Below are 19,573 nucleotides of genomic sequence, written 5' to 3' on the forward strand. Positions count from 1 at the left end.
GTGGAGATTACACAACAATCTACTACTATTTATGAAGTCTTCACTGTCCTAGACCTTCCTTGACTGATGAATGGACAAAGCAAATGCACGTATGCACGACAGAATCTTATTCAGCTATGAAGGAAAAGGACATTATGAAATCCTCAAGTAAATTGATGGAACTTGAAATCATCAGGCTGAATGAGTTAACCCAGAACCAGAAAAATGACTGAGTGATCTCACTGAAGAATTTCTTACCCAAAATTGCCCGTTCTTTTGGGCTGAAATCAGTGATAACTGGTGTTTGTAAGCAGTTGTAGCTAAAACTATCTTTTGCTGTGACTTGAATTCCATTGGTAATAACAGAAATATCAACAGTACCCTCAATTCTCTGAAATAAATGGAAAAAAAGGAAAATTTTAAGCGATGAGGTATTGAATTGAAATAGAGTCATTTAGCTGGGAGATCATCAGTAAATGTGTCGCAGATGTGATAACTTGACCTTCCTTCCTAGCCTTGTTAGCAACACCTAGCCAGTGAGACAGCCTATCTAAAACAAACATGATGGACAATTCTTGGGGAACTACACTCAAGGCTGTGAACACACACACACACACACACACACACAGACAGACATACACACACAGTGACTTAAGAAAGAATCACTGTAAACAACATTCTGAAGTTGTTTTCAGTCATGAAACACAGGTAGTTCTCAGGTATTTAAAGTTGTATTAAACATAGATTCTGCATTTAAAGTCTCAAGACAGAGATCATTTAACTGCATCTATATTATTTATATTATTGGACTTTAAGGGCTACACAGTGCAACTGAGATGCTCTGGGCAAAAGGTTCTCTGACTGATAAAGAGTGAGATACCATTTTTAACCCTTGTTCTCTTGCAATAGACTCAAACAAGTCTACTTCATTCACAAACTAGGTTGTGTATTTAGCTGATCTACTTATCTGTTCTAAGCTTAAACACTAAAAAGCACTTTACACTTCCACGATGGCATCTGTGCAATTCCCAGTTAGGCAGACTTTATTGTCGGGCATAGGATTAATGCACATGTTGTGTTTAACTGAATGAATTCAACAAAATGTTTTTTACATTGTAATAGCCTCTCAATCCTTATTTTATCATTCAATCCAACACACACAAAAGAAATTTCTTCCCAGGCCAGGCCTTTAATCCCAGCACTCGGGAGGCAGAGGCAGGCGAATCTCTGGAAGTTCGAGGCCAGCCTGGTTTACAAGAGCTAGTTTCGGGACAAGCACCAAAGCTACAGAGAAACCCTGTCTCAAAAAACCATAAAAAAAAAAAAGAAATTTCTTTCCTAGACACCTTATCCTATGTCTCTACTTACTTTGCTGTGTTTTGAGATTTGGTGTTAGTGACTGCATTTACATTTATCACCTGTTTGCTCATAATTAGTGAACCATTGACCTGACTGAAATTTAAGGATAATTTTTGAGGTTGGAGGTGTATTTTTAAACAGACTTTCTCTGAGTAGCCCTGTAACTCACTTTGTAGACCAGGCTGTCCTCAAACTCATTGAGATCCTCCTGCCTCTGTCTCCTGAGTGCTGGAATTAAAGGCGTGCACAACCACCACCCAGCTGACGTTAACTCTGATCTCCCATTTCCATTGAATGTTATCTTTACTTTGTATCTATTTCTTTGTTTGTTTGTTTGTTTTGTGTTCAGTTTTTGAGAAGGTTCCGTGAGGTGTTAAGAAGAAGGTATATTCTTTTCTGTTTGGATGGAATATTCTATAATGTCTGTTAAGTCCATTTGAGACATAACATCTGTTAGTTCCCTTATTTCTCTGTTAAGTTTCTGTCTGGCAGACCTGTCCAGTGGTGAGAGTGGAGGGTTGAAGTCTCTCACTATCTTTGTATCTATTTCTATTATTTCAGGTGAGATGCACTGTTTTTGATTATAGTTTTGTGTATACATCTTCATCATGATTTTTAAATGTCTCCTATATAGAGATAATATTTTTTGTTTTGGATTTTAGTTAAAAGATTTCAAAGAAACAGTTTTTCCAGATAATAATGAAAACTCTGGAATTTATAAATTTATGACCCTTGTGTAACCACCTGCCTACATGTTTTCTAGCTCGTAAGGTTAGGTCTGTTTTAGATGAGGGATGAAAGGAGTCAGAGGCCTTACTTTTGATGTTCTGCAGGTTATCCTGTTCAAATCTCCTTCCATCACATTGCAGGTTTCATTTCCAACTAAAACAGTTGAATTTTCACTAAAACCAAATCCAGATACAGTCAGTAGAGTACCACCTTTATAAGAAAAACAAAGAAAATAAAACCAAAAGTCAGATCAACTACCACAATAACTTTCTCACCGTCTAACTTATCATTGCCAAATCATCTGGTCACACCAGATGGATGACTAGCGGGTGGAGAATCAGCCATGTACATAATCACCGCCACAGTCACAGCTAAGCTCTCAATCGCGTGGTGGAGAATCAGCCATGAACATAATCACCACCACAGTCACAGCTAAGCTCTCAGTCATGTGGTGGAGAATCAACCACGCACATAACCACCACCACAGTCACAGCTAAGCTCTCAATCGCGTGGTGGAGAATCAGCCATGAACATAATCACCACCACAGTCACAGCTAAGCTCTCAATCGCGTGGTGGAGAATCAGCCATGAACATAATCACCACCACAGTCACAGCTAAGCTCTCAGTCATGTGGTGGAGAATCAACCACGCACATAACCACCACCACAGTCACAGCTAAGCTCTCAATCGCGTGGTGGAGAATCAGCCATGAACATAATTACCGCCACAGTCACAGCTAAGCTCTCAATCACGTGGTGGAGAATCAGCCATGAACATAACCACCACCACAAGCCCGGCTAAGCTCTCAATTGCATGGATTTCCCTTATTGGCTTTGGGATATATAAGCAGCAACCACTCCATCTTGGGAAGAAGTTACCCTGTTTCTCTTTGCTTTAGCTCATGTGTAGGGGATGAGGGTCAATAAGACTGAAATTTTAATATCTCCAAGCAAGGGGAAATCTAAGAGTAAAAACACAATAAAGTAAAAGTAGAAGAGAAAGAACACATACACTCAAGTAAAAATAAAGCAATTAAAGCACACATACACATACATACACATCGATGTGAAAGTACAGTTTCCAATATTGATCATGTTAAAAATATACAAAGTAAGTGAAACAGCACAAGAAAGATGTGTTATTGTCTGTGCCTTCCTTCCTTTGTCCTGTTTGTCCTAGAACTTTATTCCAGGTCACGGAGCTCCGTTGAGACTCTGACTACATGTGGAGCAGCTGGTAAGCAGAATAATAACTAATAAATCTCATCTTGACATAATTAATGAGGTTGTTATAGAAACATGTAATAATTGATGATATTAATTCAATAACCTATGATGTAAGCATAAGACACCCCCGACTTGTGCTTCACAAGGAATAAAAATATTAGTCAGTCACTTAATCTCTGTGCCATTTGAAAGAACATTCTCCTTTGTCCTGAGAGCCTTGGGGTCCATGCTGTTTTCCTGGCACTAGAAACAAAGCCCTGGAAACGCAGTGGTGGGGATGTATGTGGTCACTTGTGTTGAGAACTGTTAGCTATTACCTGCCAGGCTTCCAGAATCAGGCCAGACATGGGAGATCTGACTCCGATAAACGAAGTGGGATCCCTCATCATCTAGATTCTGTGCTAGTCCAACATCAGCAATGGACACAGCCACGGGGACGTGCCCAGCACTTCCGTTCAGAATCTGGCACTGGATTTCATTTTCTTGTCATAAAAAAAGAAGAAAATGATAAAAATAAATGTGGAGGTTGGAGTTTTTAAGATTAAAAAAAACCTCAGTAAAATTAATCTGCAAATATTAACAGTGAGCTATGTTTTTAGACTCCAAGAAATATAACCAAGGTAAACTATTCATATTCTGATAGGGACAGGGAAATCTTAGTGGGGAGGTAGAATCTTTGTAAACTATCAGCTGCTAAAAGTTAGTTACTTCTAGAAAACTGTAAACCAACTATGAAAACCAGTCTCAAACCATTGCCCAAAAGAGGTCCACATCAAGATTTTTATCATTCTAACTTTTAATTAGAACTTATACTAAAAAAAATTTTACTACATTTTTGGCTCAACATGTCCAAAACTGAGTAAAATAGCATGTTCTATAATAAAGTGATAAATTAAGTGACAATATTTGCTTCACTTTATTTACTGCAGTTTAGGTAAACTGTTAAAATATTGGCTATTTGACCTCAAAGACACTTTTCAATACAAATCAACAGAAATGATTTGGTAACTGGTCTTGTTCATGGGATTTAAATCAGGAAAATATCTAGAATGTGAATAACTTGGGGTGAAATTAAGTAACAGTGTTTCCACCAATGTCAAGAAGTTAAAAATGTAACTGGCATTTAAATTCTGCACAACTGGAGAGAGGTCTCGCTGAACTAGAAGTCAAAGAGTATCGTCATGTCCTCCTGCCTCATGACTACTATGGCATTGTCACAGCTAAGTCACAGGATTGTAATGTAGTTCAGTGGCTGAGCACTTACCTAACATACCTTAGGCCCTGGGTTCCATCCCTCATACATACAAAAACCAAACAAACAGCAACAACAACAAGCATGGTCAGGGAGCATGGGACAAGAAAATAGTACTTTGAATATTTTTGTGTCTCAAAGATACATCCAAGTATGAAAAATCTTGTGCAATCAGTTTGTAAGGTATGTATGGATAGATGTATGGTGGGTCACCCTTAATGGGATGAAGACACCGTATAACACCCAAACAATTAGTGTGTGGTCATAATCAGAGAAAATATATATATATATATAATTCTCCAGACCAGGCTGCTAATTTCATGACTCCATAACATATATATGAGAGGACAATTATATTTGTGATAGATCTTTCTTCCAGGTTCTCTTGGAGAAAACAGCAGGACTTTGTGACATTGAGAAGAACCTACCATCCACAGAAAGAAGAGAACAACTGGTAGACCCAACAGAGACGGTTACAGCTGAAGTAGGAGAAAATCCAGAGCCTGCTACGGTTAGTATCGTGCTTTCTGCATAGGACCCTGAAAGTGATAAGTTTCAGTCACTATATTTTATATAAAAAATAGAATTTGTTATTATAAAATCAGACATTTACAAGAATATGCCTATCTTTTAAAAGATATAAACCATAAACCTGAAATTAAAGAGGGGGCAAAGACATTTATTTGGTGATGATGTTTTTCATATAATTACTCTGTGTGGATTCATATTTTATTTTGGATCTCTGCATTAATATATATCAGAAAATTACTTCATTGACTTATGGAATTAAATGGGAAAAGAAAAAAATACTCTAATGGCAAGAAAGTTGATAGGGCAGTAAGCCATCATGAAACTGTGGAGGAAGGAATGACCTACAAGTGACAGTTTTCATTTGCAAAGGGCACGGGGAGAGGAGATGGACCTTGAAGGCAGAAGATGGGGAAGTGGAGAGAAGGAACTAGAAAGAAGAGGAGAGGAGAGGAGAGGAGAGACAGTAATGGAAGGTGAATATGATCAAAATACATTAGATACATGTACGGGAATGTTATAATGAAACTGTATATTATGTGCTATCAGAACATTCTAATTATAAATAAAAACAAAGTAGACAGGCGCTGCAAAATGACACCTAGGGTTGACCTCTCACCCCCACCCCACACACAGATGCGCACACACACATCAAAATTACTACATCTATATGTCACATACAGAAGGCAGTAAAACAGCACGGAAGAAAACACAAAATGTGTCACTGTGGTTGCCTCTGGGAGCCCAGGGGACTAGGAGGAGGATGCTTAAAGAGAGCTTTAGCTTCTGTTGTATTCTGTAAACTGGTGATCTGAATGTGTATAACAAGATGAAAGCTGCCCCTAACTGTGAAGGAAGGACACGGGTCGGTTCTATTGCACTCAGTATATTATATTTTCCATTATTTTTAAGTTGATCAAATATAAAAAGGCAGTTCAAGTTGTTAATTATTTTGAGCCCAAGGTAATTTTTAAGATTTTGTATACAAACATGGAAAAAATCACTGGTAAAAACAAAGGGCACTAACCAGATAAGGGTTACTATCAGCTACAAAAACCCAAGGTGAGGTTATGATTTCTGAATTTATCACTGTGGTTAAAAACTCACTCCTTACATTCCTTATCAATGATTCTTATTTAAATTTTTAGGAGCTCACATAAATTACATTCCTCCTCCTCCCAATAAGAACTCATCCCCTAAGGTTGAGATGAGTTCTTGGCATTAATTGTTCTGTTTTCTTCACATGAGCACTCAGTTCTCTTCTTTCAGAAAACTGCAGCTATGTTGTTTGCCTGCTTCCTAGCTCTGCTGGACATGTTCTCACGATAGATGTTAATACACACACTGGACATGTTCTCACGATAGATGTTAATACACACACTGGACATGTTCTCACGATGGATACTAATACACACACTGGACATGTTCTCACGATGGATCTTAATACACACACTGGACATGTTCTCACGATGGATGTTAATACACACACTGGACATGTTCTCACGATGGATGTTAATACACACACTGGACATGTTCTCACGATGGATGTTAATACACACACTGGACATGTTCTCACGATGGATGTTAATACACACACTGGACATGTTCTCACGATGGATGTTAATACACACACTGGACATGTTCTCATGATGGATGTTAATACACACACTGGACATGTTCTCACGATGGATGTTAATACACACACTGGACATGTTCTCACGATAGATGTTAATACACACACTGGATATGTTCTCACGATGGATGTTAATACACACACTGGACATGTTCTCACGATAGATGTTAATACACACACTGGACATGTTCTCACGATGGATGTTAATACACACACTGGACATGTTCTCACGATGGATGTTAATACACACACTGGACATGTTCTCACGATAGATGTTAATACACACACTGGACATGTTCTCACGATGGATGTTAATACACACACTGGACATGTTCTCACGATGGATGTTAATACACACACTGGACATGTTCTCACGATGGATGTTAATACACACACTGGACATGTTCTCACGATGGATGTTAATACACACACTGGACATGTTCTCACGATGGATGTTAATACACACACTGGACATGTTCTCACGATGGATGTTAATACACACACTGGACATGTTCTCACGATGGATGTTAATACACACACTGGACATGTTCTCACGATGGATGTTAATACACACACTGGACATGTTCTCACGATGGATGCTAATACACACACTGGACATGTTCTCACGATGGATGTTAATACACACACTGGATATGTTCTCACGATGGATGTTAATACACACACTGGACATGTTCTCACGATGGATGTTAATACACACACTGGACATGTTCTCACGATGGATGTTAATACACACACTGGACATGTTCTCACGATGGATGTTAATACACACACTGGACATGTTCTCACGATGGATGTTAATACACACACTGGACATGTTCTCACGATGGATGTTAATACACACACTGGACATGTTCTCACGATGGATGTTAATACACACACTGGACATGTTCTCACGATGGATGTTAATACACACACTGGATATGTTCTCACGATGGATGTTAATACACACACTGGACATGTTCTCACGATGGATGCTAATACACACACTGGACATGTTCTCACGATGGATGTTAATACACACACTGGACATGTTCTCACGATGGATGTTAATACACACACTGGACATGTTCTCACGATGGATGTTAATACACACACTGGACATGTTCTCACGATGGATGTTAATACACACACTGGACATGTTCTCACGATGGATGTTAATACACACACTGGACATGTTCTCACGATGGATGTTAATACACACACTGGACATGTTCTCACGATGGATGTTAATACACACACTGGACATGTTCTCACGATGGATGTTAATACACACACTGGATATGTTCTCACGATGGATGTTAATACACACACTGGACATGTTCTCACGATGGATGCTAATACACACACTGGACATGTTCTCACGATGGATGTTAATACACACACTGGTGTAGTAGAAGAGCAACGTTTCAAAATCACAGGGAAATTATGGAGACCAATTCTAACTTTGAAAATGAAGAATAGAGAGATTAATGACATACATTGGCTTCATAGGTGGTATTTTTTTTCCAAGTAAGTAGTGAATGTTCTTTCCACAGTTTCAACTAATACACAGTTTTGACTATGATGAACTGTTTGCTTGCCTTAGTGACAGTGACATATATTTAAAAATCATTGTCAGAGAACTCATTTTTCTAGTTACCCTACACCTATATTCCGAATTTAAAAGCAAGATGTTACCTTCAGAAGGTGTTACTGTCAAAACGATAGGTGTAGTCATAGGATCCCATGTAAAGCCACAGTCACCTGAACATTTAGCTGGAATTCCATTGACATAGACTTCAACCTTCAAGTCAAGAAACACAGACCCAGAAGTGAACAGGAATAAAAAGACAGTAGAACTCAGTACAATATGCATTGAATTCAGTAACAAAGTATAGTAATAATTCCTGAAAGTATAGTCTTTTATGCACAGGACTTAGAACAAATAGAACATTGTCTGTAAAAATGTGTTTATGCACTCTACTTTGACATCTCATTCATTTGTCTATCCATCCATTCATTATTCATCATCATTATTATTATTCATTTATTCATCTATTCATTTGCACAGCCAATGCGCCATTGGGCTTCTGATGGAGTTGTAAATAGGAGTATAATAAATATGTGAAATAAACAGCATCATAGGCTGGAGAGATGGCTCAGAGATTAAGAGCACTGATTGTTCTTCCAGAGGTCCTGAGTTCAATTCCCAGCAACCACATGGTGCCTCACAACCATCTGTAATGAAACCTGGTGCCCTCTTCTGTCCTGCAGGCATACATGCAGACAGAACTCTATATTCAAAATAAGTAAATAAATTTTTTAAAAACGGGAAAAAAAACCCAGCATCCTTGTTGTCCTTCAAATTATAGCAAATGTAGGATGAAAAGTTTCAATACTTAAATCATGAAAGTACTGTTTAATTAGTTTTATGAAGAAAAGTAGAGATTGCTTTAAGGAAACTCACCTATACTCTCTATAGTTTAATATTCTCATCACTGAAGTGGCAACATTAATAATTATCTGACATAAGTACATAAATGTTAAATAAAAAGATATAGTTGCTAATTCTGTCAGTGGTAGAGTTAAAAGAATCTTTTATTACTAGGAAGATAATCTCCCCCAGAAGTTGGAGGAAAATAATGAGTTGGTCAACTGTCAACAGCAATATTCCCATGGGACTAGACCTGTTCACACTCCTCTTTTGAAAGGTCTTTGGTACATTGGCACAAATTAGTTATGTATTTAAAATTATAAATATTATGAGAAAAGTTTGAAAAATACCTGTGGTTGCTGATTAGGTGTGCGGAGCATGTCTCCAAGTATACGGTGTCTAAATAATCCACCTTCCTTTATTGTGGTGACTGACACATTAGCTTCTTCTCCAGTAATGTTGGAATCATTAATCTATTTTTACACAAAATGAATTTACTAGAATAGTAATGAAGAATTTAACCAATTTAAGCATGGGTAAAGGAAGTAAACACTTATGATTGAAAAAAATTTAAAAATTTAGTCGTTTTGGTTAAAAAATCTTTTCTAGAGAAATAATAATCAATCAAAGAAAATGATTAGACTTTTTCATTATAATATATTTCATAATTAAAATATAAATGAGTCTAAATAAAGCAAATTTATTTAATTTTATATCTTAAAATGTTCTCTGCTCTTGGTCATCATAGCTACTTTGGTAAATTATTTTAAATAGTTAAAAAGTTGAGCTATTTTTCCCTTTAGCATTTTTTTCTCTGGCTCTCCTGATCTCTCATTCTTAAATTATATTGTCTTATAGTCATAAAAGCAAAGCTAAATTACATCCACATGTATAATCTGGTCATTTCAAAATCCTTATTCCAGTATGGCCACCTTCTGATACATCCAGACACCAGCAAGGACAGAGGTGTCTTTATAATGGATTCTGTATGAGCTAGTGATGAAGGACAGCAATGATGAATTAGCCAAGGAGACTCATGGGAAAAGAGATGGACACCAGATACGAGCAGAGCTAGCAAGAGGAGGACAGTCTCAACTAGAGAATTTTAGAATTCTAGTTCCAAATTTGTGCCTGTAAAATAACCTCTGTGTCTTGTAGCTGTTATACTCTACACATCCATGTGAATTCCATGGCTACATGCTTTTGTGTGTTTTTGTCTTCTACTTTCTCTCTCCCATTCAAATACTTCCTGATTAGGACTCTGTACTTTTTCCACGTTATGTTGTAGCATCGTTCCTGGAGAATATATGTGGGTCCTATGTATGGCTGCATAATAGTCATTTACTTTTAGACTTTATATGTCCCCAGCTCTTCTACACTAATTTTCTTCACACGTACCGCCATTCACTTCTCTTCCACTCCTGTATGCAAAATGTTACAGTGTCAAATAGATGACAACTGTTGATTTGACTTGAGAGGTCGTCTTTACAAAAAGCAAGTTTGCAGTCTTTCCATACAGAGCCAGTGGAAGAATTACAGGTGATGAAGCCAGTTATTCTTATGTCCTCTCTAAATTACAGCTGAATTTATTTGTGAGATTGGCCATGCCTGTATACCATCAAATTTGTGGGCTTCTCACAAAAAATTTAAAGTATCAACAGCTATTCTCCATAAAAAAAAAAAAGAACGCCTTCCTAGTCATTCTAATGCACAGTAGTTTCCTTTTCTCCAAATAATTTTAGAAGTTTATTTATGAGCCGGGTTCCGTGGCACACAGTTTTAATCCCAGCACTTGGGAGGAAGAGGCAGGTGGATTTCTATCCCTCCACTGCTAGCTGTGTCTATAAAGGAAGTACTAGGCCAGTCAAGGACACATAGTGAAACCCTATGTAAAAAGCAAAAAACAAAATCAAAAAAAAAGATAAAATTAGTTTATGGTTTGTTTTTGAAAAACCCAGTCTCCAGTTCCTTTAAGGAATCTAAGAAAGAGTGCAAATTAGCAAAGAGGGCAGATAAGGAACCGAAGTAGCAAAGAGCTCAGATAAGCAAACAATGTAGCAAAAAGTACTGCCAAAGAAACAAAGTGAAGAGCTCAGATAAGGAAACAATGTAGCAAAAAGTACTGCCAAAAAAATAAAGTAGCAAAGAGCGCAGATAAAGAAACAATGTAGCAAAATGTATCGCTAAAGAAACAAAGTGGCAAAGAGCGCTGATAGGGGAACAAAGTAGCAAATAGCACTGTTAAGGAAACAAAGTAGCAAAAAGTATCGCTAAAGAAACAGAGTGGCCAAGAGCACTGATACTGGAACAAAGTAGCAAAAAGCACTGCTAAGGAACTAAAAGCTGTCCTAAAGAAGGGACCTGCAGAAGCGGCTGCTTTCCACGGGGGCTTTTCCACTGGATGGCCCATGAGTACCCAGCACAGTTTCCCTCTCTGGTTACTGAGACTTGTCCTGTTTCTTCCAGGCTCTGCAGGGCGAACTGCAAGTCTGAGGCTGACACAGCAGCAGGGATGCCTGCAGCACAAAGAGCAAAGACTCACAAATGGAGCACTCCTCAAAGTACTGTCTGTCTCAAGTTCAATCACACACCTACTCCACTCTAGTCAAAGAGAAATCTAGAACTCTTATCCCAAGAGGGCAATAGTGAGAAACAAAATTATATGAGCAATGCATCTCAGCATTGTCTGGGGTTAAAAACTTTCATCTGAAAGTCAGTTTGCTTTATGAATAATCTATAAGTCATGAATGTAAGAGAAACTTCTAGAAAATAAACAGTGGTATGTAATAAGGCAGTGAAGAAATCATTCAGATGCCACTTATTCCAGACAATCTTATTTCATGTTACTGACAATTTGAACTATATAAGTCATGTAGATAGTCTTGCTAAAAATAAGTGTACCAAACATATATTACTTTTGTTTAAATCAGCACACTCTCTCTGTTTGATAGATTGTGATGCAAGATTTAAATAAACATTTCTTTTTCTGGTACTAGTAGTAATATTTTATAAAGTAAAACTAAAATGTGCTAAAATTAAGACTAAACAAGTATGAAGCCATATATAAATGTTATTGATTTCAACGTATGGTGCTTATTTCAGCCAGAGCTTTCAGTGGACACATATGGTAATAGGTACCATTTTGAACAACACAAGTCTACATGATTTAATTATGATTGTATTTAAAAATACTATTCCAATCCCATTTTATAAGTATTTTAAAGTTATAACATCTCTGGATATCACAGTAATGATCTCTTTCAATGTATGCAGCATATCAGAATGTAACTTTATATGAGGCCATAGTTTCAATCACCTCCAGGAAGAGGACACTTACGACTTTATATGAGTGCATTCTTTTCTAAACTACCAAAAGAATAATTCTGAGACAAAAATGTTATTACTGCCTTTAATATATACATATGATTATTTATCATTTATTTAGGTATTTGAATGTAAGATAACCATACATAGCAATTATTAGGAATAGTTAACATTCAGTATGCATACACTGTGCATACATGTGTATTTGAACAGCTTTGGTATATCTCTGCTAATTCCAAGCATTCAAATGTACCTTTCAGGGTATGTCCGTAAGCATGGATGTCAAAGCTGCCACTTATCGGTGGAGAAGCTTCACGAATTTTTTGAATGCGAATCTTTGACTCCCCCGGCCAATTATTTCCTCTGTAAACCGACTCATTCTTTGTCTCATTTGTGATTGCCTAATTTCCAAAATAAATATTGATAGAACGATTAAACCTAACAATGGGTGACACAATTTCCATTTCATCATGCAGGATCCTGTGACATGACATAAATGAGCCTCATATACTCAGGATTCCTCGGGACATTAAGGAGAGTTCCATAAATCAACAGAGGCCGTGCCTGTACAGCTGCAATAATGAGACCAAAGTCAACGCAGTCATCTGTGCTGCCATCAGCTGGAGTCACAGTAATACCTCATTAATTCAGAGCATACTCTCCATCACTCAAGGAGCAAATATTTATCGAGCAAGCACTCTGTTTAAGGTACAAAGCACACCACTGTGTGGAGGCAAATAAGCATGAAAAATAGTCCTCACTACAAAACGACTTAAACACCTTTTGGGGAAATAATTGTAGTTACATAACCAACAGTATAGTAGGACAACTGTTCCAGCCCTCTGAATAATTTTTAAATATTGAACACCAATCGACTGACAGAAGAAATACGTGCTAATCCATCTTCGCAGGTTGTAAATTTCTGGTCTTTTGAAGTTTCCTGTCCTTCTTGTAGAACTGAAACCCATATAGAAAGAAGTAACTTAAATGATAGAAAGAAACACCTGTGTGCGTAAGTGCACACCAACTTTATCTGTGCTAAAGATTAGAAATAGTATAAACCTCCGTCAACAACAAGGACAAGCAGCGTTCTTTCTACTATAACACACAGCAGCTCAAAAGAGCGAGCTATCACTAAAGGTAGCAAAGGAATCCTGCAATATTGATAAACAAAATTTGTTTTAAATCATGTGAACTTTTATGATTCTATTGGAATGAAGTTTAAAAATAGGGAAAGTGAATTGTTGATACTAGAAGGCAAAATAGCAGTCGTGGGGAAAGCTCCCGTGGACTAATGGCTTTCTTTTCTGCAATCTGAAGTGATCTCAATAATCAAAGTTGATTTGCAAAAACTCATTGAGTTCACCAACGTTCAAGGATACAGGATAAACAGCAATGACAAAAGCCCAATCATATCTCTAAGTACAAATAAAGAACAGCTGGAAACCATAATTTAAAATAAAAGACTATTTATCTATTCACTTTAAAAAGTATATATTAGCTGTTAGGTAAATGATAATTGAGCTACAATCCACAGATCCAGAGGGTTAGGAAAAGAGGAGCCTTCTTGGTGGGGGGTGGGGCTGGGAGAATATTCGTGGGTCTCCCTGGGAAAGAGAAATAGAATAGGTTTTGCGGGTGGACTAGTGGCCAGTGGGAATAGGGGTGGGAGGGGTCAGGTGGTAGGGGTGTGGAGGGAGAGAACACAGGGAGAAATGCTGGAATTGAGGGACATTTGAAGGGTAGTGTGGAAACCTAGTGTAGTGGAGACTTACTGGAATCTATGAGGGAATCCTCATGAGGACTCCTAGGAATGGAGGATGTGGAGTCTCAACTAGCCACCTTTTGTAGCCAGAAGAGGTGTCCAGTTGTGGGACTGGGTTGCATACAGTAGAATTTTTTGGCCCAGATGGTCCCTAAACAACCCAGACAAATGCTAGGACATGGGCCCTCTCTCCAGAAACTGATAGTGGGGACCCATCGCCAAGGACATGTGCACAGCTCACTGGAGTGGAGTCTTTATCCTTCCATTCTATAGTCTCTGTGATGTGGAAAGGTAACTCTGAAGGCTACCGAAAGAGCAACCTGTTCACCAACACAGTCACAAAACCATCCATCTACAGCTTTTCCTGCCTGCAAGATACACTGGGGCAATGCTGACACAGAACTTGTGGGAGTGGCCAACGAATGTTTGGTCTAACTAGAGGCCTGTGCCACCAGAGGGAGACAATGCCTACATCACTGTAGGGCCAGGAATCAGAGACTGAATAGATAGAGCCCAGAGACCTAGAGTAGAAGGAACATGACTGAAGCATGTGACGGAGGGGAATCAACGAAATGACTCCTAATCATATTATTCTGCTATACTCATAGATCAGTCCCTTGTCCAGTCGTCATTAGAGACGCTTCTCCGGCAGCAGTTGTGGGGGCGGGGGAGCAGAAGCAGAGACCCGCAACCAGACATTATGTAGAGAGAGTCTAAATTGGAGGGTTCCAATCGGTCCCTTCAGTCAGAACCCTTCTGCAGGCAGAAGAGGGGGAGGAAAGATTGTAGGAAGCAGAGAGGATGAAGGATCCCAGGAGAACATGCAAATCAACTAAGGAGGGCTCAGACGGGCTCACCGAGACTGAAGCAACAAGCACAGGGCCTGCATGGATCTGGACCAGGTCCTCTGCACATATGTTACAACTGTCAGTTTGATGTTTTTGTGGGAGTAGACATTGCTCTGACTCTTTTACCTGCTCTTGGGTTGCCTTAGCCAGTCTCGAGATGAGGGCATTTTCCTTGTCGTATTGTATCTTGTCTTGCCATGTTTGGGTGTGGTCACCTGGAGAGCTGCCCCTTTTTGAAGGGAAAAGGCAAAGGAGTGGATCTGATGGAGAAGGAAGGTGGGGGGCTCTGGGAGGAGTGGAGGGAAGGAAAACTGTCGTTGGGATGTATTGTGTGAGAAAATAATGTATTTTCAATAAAAAACGCAAGACCATTTATAATTGCTTCAAAATTGAAATAATTACATATAAATTTAGCAAAACATATTCTGAGGACTGGTGAGATGGCTCAGCAGGTGAGAGCAATTGTTAGTCAAAGATGGGGATTTGACATTGGATCCCAACACCCGCCTAAAAAGACAGATATATTCATAAATGCCTGTGATCCCACAGCCATAAAAAGAGACAGGAAAATAGGTGCAGCTTGTTGACCACAAGCACATCTAGGGTTGAGAGAGAAATTGTATCTCAAGAACATAAGGTGGAGATGTGTAGAGCATGCCCCTTACATCCTCGTCAGGCCTCCGCTTCTGTGCATACACATATATCACAACATGTACATATAGCACGCACGCACACATACACACACACACACACACACACACCACCACCAAATAAGTCCCCTAATCTCCAATTTAACCTTGAATAGACAATAAAAACTGGGTTAAAATGAGCAGTGATTGGTGCAAATGAAGGATCTTGGGAAATGAGAGTATTGTTGCTTGTGATTGAGGAACACAAAGCCGCAATTCCACACATTTTATACTACGGGTAAGCAAACCATTTACAGGACATGTTTATAAAATGACCATCTTGAAGGCAGCAACACTAAGCACTGACCCAGAATGACGTGAAGACAATGTTCTGGAGACTATAAAGTTCGTCGTTCTCTTCGGTTGTAAAGTTGTTAAGGGGTGAGAGGTTCTCTGCAGGGTCTCTAATCATAAGGGTCGACTAAACTTTAATCTCGAACTCTTGTATATTTGTTTTTAACTGTGGATGTTCACGGGAAATTAAGTTTTAAAATGTTCATTATATTTTTAGCATGGAATTCCGGTTGAATTTCCTAATTAAAGCTGTTTTACTGCTCAAATTCTTTTGGATCCATAGAAAACTGCATTCTCCCTATCTGTACAGATTTTGATGCAAAAAATGAAATGCTGCTGTTTATAACAGAAATAACTTTAAAACATTGCAGAATCCAACTGTCCTTCAGTGGTTTATATTTGAGACGCTCGGAGGTGAAAAACCCTGGCTGGCCTTCAAAGGATACAAGTTTAATCTCCAGCACGCACACAGCAGCTCACAACCATCTGTAACTGCAGGTCCAGTGATCCCATGACCTTTCTGGCCTCTACAGGTACTGCACACGTCTAATGACAGGCACACATGAAGGCAAACTCTCATACATATAAATCAATTTAAAAATTAATCTATACTGAATGAGCCCATGAATTTTTATATCTACAAGGAAGATTCTACGTAACACTTACATACTTTCTTCTTTTTTTACATTTTAATTCTGTGTGTGTGTGCGTGCATGTGTGTGTGTGTGAGTGAGAGAGAGAGAGAGAGAGAGAGAGAGAGGGAGAGAGAGAGAGAGAGATGTCATGGCGCACTGAGGAGGTGATAGGGTATTTTGTAGGACCTGGTTATTTCTTTCCACCTTGTGGGAGGGATTGAACTTGGGCCATCAAGACTGGCAGCAGGCACCTTTGCCCACCGAGTCATGTCATAGGACTCTAGTTTTGTTTTTTTATGGGTATTTACCCCTGGTTTTTCCTTACAGACACATTTTTTAAAAATCTCAAAGCATTTTTGTCTTCATGTTTAATAAGTCTATACACCAGGTTCATTGCTTTGGCATGAATGTTATTCAATTATATACTAGCTATTTTTTTTAAATTAAGAAAATATACTCCATCAAATCTGAAGGTCATGAAGTTGAAAGTGGTAACTATAAAGGCTTACCTGCCCAAAGTTCACAGCCATCATGGGGATATTGTGACTGCAGTTATATGAAGTCATGGTAACAGAATACTGAATCGCTGTAGTTGATCCATTTATTTTGGTCTTATTCACCTGAAAATGCTTTAAAAATATTCCTTTGTTTGCTAGTGCTGGAGGTCTTCTCTTTGGTATTTCTGTAAAAGTCAGTGGGAGATAAGATTACAGTGTTAAGGTTTCGCTATGTTATTGACAGAATTCATATGTGCATAAATCTATCAATAGGACTTGGTAAATGATGCCAAGATGTGTAAATAAAATTTTCCCTTGTCGCATTATTATCACATAAGTCTATGAAAACTTTCAAGTCCACCATATCAGAAAGTCGTCACTGTCAAATAGTTGCAATTGAAGAACAGCTTTCCTTCTTCATAGTTGCTTTCTCCAAGATAAGCAAAGGTATGTATGTATAAGCAAAGTTTACTATAGTTTATTTATTAACAAGCCAAATCCAGAATCATAAACTAGTAATTGCTATGATTGGAAGAGGCTGACATTAAGAATTTATTCATTGTTAAAGTAACCACGCAGCCCTATCCATTAAAAGTAAAGTTAATTCATAATACTACTGAGATAAAAGAGCAGATCATTAATATTTATGGATTAGTATTTTGTCTTTACCACTGAATATGAGAGTGATTTCCATGGTAATATTTTAAAAGCTAGATTTTGAAGGTTGAACTGTAAATAAAATGAGTCCACATACCACCCAAAGCTGAGACTGTAGGTGTTTGTCCAACGTACACTGCATCCACATAGACGGGCTGGCATTCGGATGATTTTTGTAAGCTAATCCTTTGTAGAGAAAAACTTGTCCCCACATATTTGGTTTGTAAGAAATCTAGAAGATCTATGCAAGTGTAGGTCCACCTGAAATATGTTGCATAATGTTGTGTTTAATTAGTAATAAGTATACATAATATAAGTGCTACAACAGGCTAGAGATGGCTCTATTTAGAAAGTGTTCACTGCACAAACAAAAGGGCCTGAGTTCAAATCCCCAACATCCATGCAAAAGCCTGGTGCCACAGGCTTTAGCCACAGCACCTGGGGGGCAGAGTCAGGAAGAGTTCTGAATCTGATTGCCTATAGTCCTAGCCCAACTAGTGAGCTCCCGGTTTCCATCAGGTGGAAAGTGACTAAGGAAAATGTCCAATACTAACCTCTGGTGTTTACATATGTGTACACACTTGCACACATGCCCACAGGCATGTGTATATACACACACGAGCAGAAACTAACCTAAAATGCAATAGAATGAAAGACTTTACTGATAATGAGATATTAATGCTGTGTACATGTAGAGGTTTTGTTTGTAGCCTCGGCTTTACCTATAGAGATGTAAAATAACTTTCCATCATGGTATTTAGGAAGTTAAGAAGCACAGTTTGAATAGAGCACAATAATAAAGACAAAATAGCATGAAATCAACTACTTCTTAACTATATGGGAAATTGAAAAGTAAGTTCTGATTCTAATTTTAGTGAAAATACTTTGAGGTTTGTTTATTTTTTTAGTATATAATATTGCCTATAGGCTTATTACATATAGCCTTTTTAAGTCAAGACATGTTTCTTCTATTACTTATCTCTTTGGGGGTTTTGTCATGAAGGGATTCTGGATTTTGTCTAAAACTCTTCTGTATCTATTAAAAGAAGGTTATGATTTCTGTTCTTTAATATATTCATTGTTTGTTGATTTGTGTGTGCTGAGTTGTTCCTGAACCTCCAGAATGAAGCCAACTGGATCATGGTAAGAAAAAGAAATGAGACTAGTCTGTGTATTGTAGTATAATTTGTTGTGAACCCATGATGTGTCTTACTTATTTCCAGAAGAAAAGTCATATTCAAATTGCATGTCAGCACTTCTAAAGATCTTGCCACTGTCTTGGTACTTGAACTTCAGACCAATGTGGTTGGCTAAGGATCCTTTGTATGCGAAACAAAACTAATAAAGATATGAAAGCGGTTAATAACAATATTTTACAATTATTTTGTATTATAACAATTCAAGTGACTACAATGAAAATATATATTTATTGAACATTTTCATATAAAGTATACAAGAATACTTAAAAAACAGTAGATTTCAACCAGTTAGCTGTGAGAGAATTGGGATACTTTCACTTAAGGAAGACAAAACCTAATAATAATGTCTTCATGTATTTGAATGCAATTTCCTTTAAAAATAGAAAACATTTCACTTTCTATAAGAGTGAGTTATATAAAATTCCAATTAAACCTTATATAATTTATTCTAAATTTTCAAGAAAAAGCATAAACTATGATGATTTATTTCCTGCTCACTATTGCTCTCTCCCTCCCTGCCCCTC

General features: G+C 37.9%; 1 protein-coding gene across 3 annotated transcripts in view; it reads right to left on the reverse strand.

Annotated features, from left to right (window-relative positions):
- The window catches only part of Pkhd1l1 (PKHD1 like 1), a 126,291-nt gene that overhangs the window by 71,845 nt on the left and 34,873 nt on the right, over nucleotides 1-19,573 (reverse strand). For 2 of the 3 annotated variants that reach the window (XM_075961047.1, XM_075961046.1), the window contains exons 21-31: nucleotides 19,064-19,188; nucleotides 17,948-18,111; nucleotides 17,206-17,378; nucleotides 12,719-12,866; nucleotides 11,503-11,657; nucleotides 9,492-9,614; nucleotides 8,406-8,511; nucleotides 4,975-5,085; nucleotides 3,612-3,776; nucleotides 2,156-2,277; nucleotides 238-370 (exon numbers count right to left, since the gene is read on the reverse strand). In XM_075961047.1, the coding sequence (XP_075817162.1) occupies nucleotides 238-370; nucleotides 2,156-2,277; nucleotides 3,612-3,776; nucleotides 4,975-5,085; nucleotides 8,406-8,511; nucleotides 9,492-9,614; nucleotides 11,503-11,657; nucleotides 12,719-12,866; nucleotides 17,206-17,378; nucleotides 17,948-18,111; nucleotides 19,064-19,188 (1,525 nt within the window). The remainder of the gene's footprint in view (nucleotides 1-237; nucleotides 371-2,155; nucleotides 2,278-3,611; nucleotides 3,777-4,974; nucleotides 5,086-8,405; nucleotides 8,512-9,491; nucleotides 9,615-11,502; nucleotides 11,658-12,718; nucleotides 12,867-17,205; nucleotides 17,379-17,947; nucleotides 18,112-19,063; nucleotides 19,189-19,573) is intronic. The other variant, XM_075961048.1, reaches the window with a different exon arrangement.

This window comes from Microtus pennsylvanicus, chromosome 2 (genome assembly GCF_037038515.1).
Source record: "Microtus pennsylvanicus isolate mMicPen1 chromosome 2, mMicPen1.hap1, whole genome shotgun sequence".
Classification (NCBI taxonomy): domain Eukaryota; kingdom Metazoa; phylum Chordata; class Mammalia; order Rodentia; family Cricetidae; genus Microtus; species Microtus pennsylvanicus.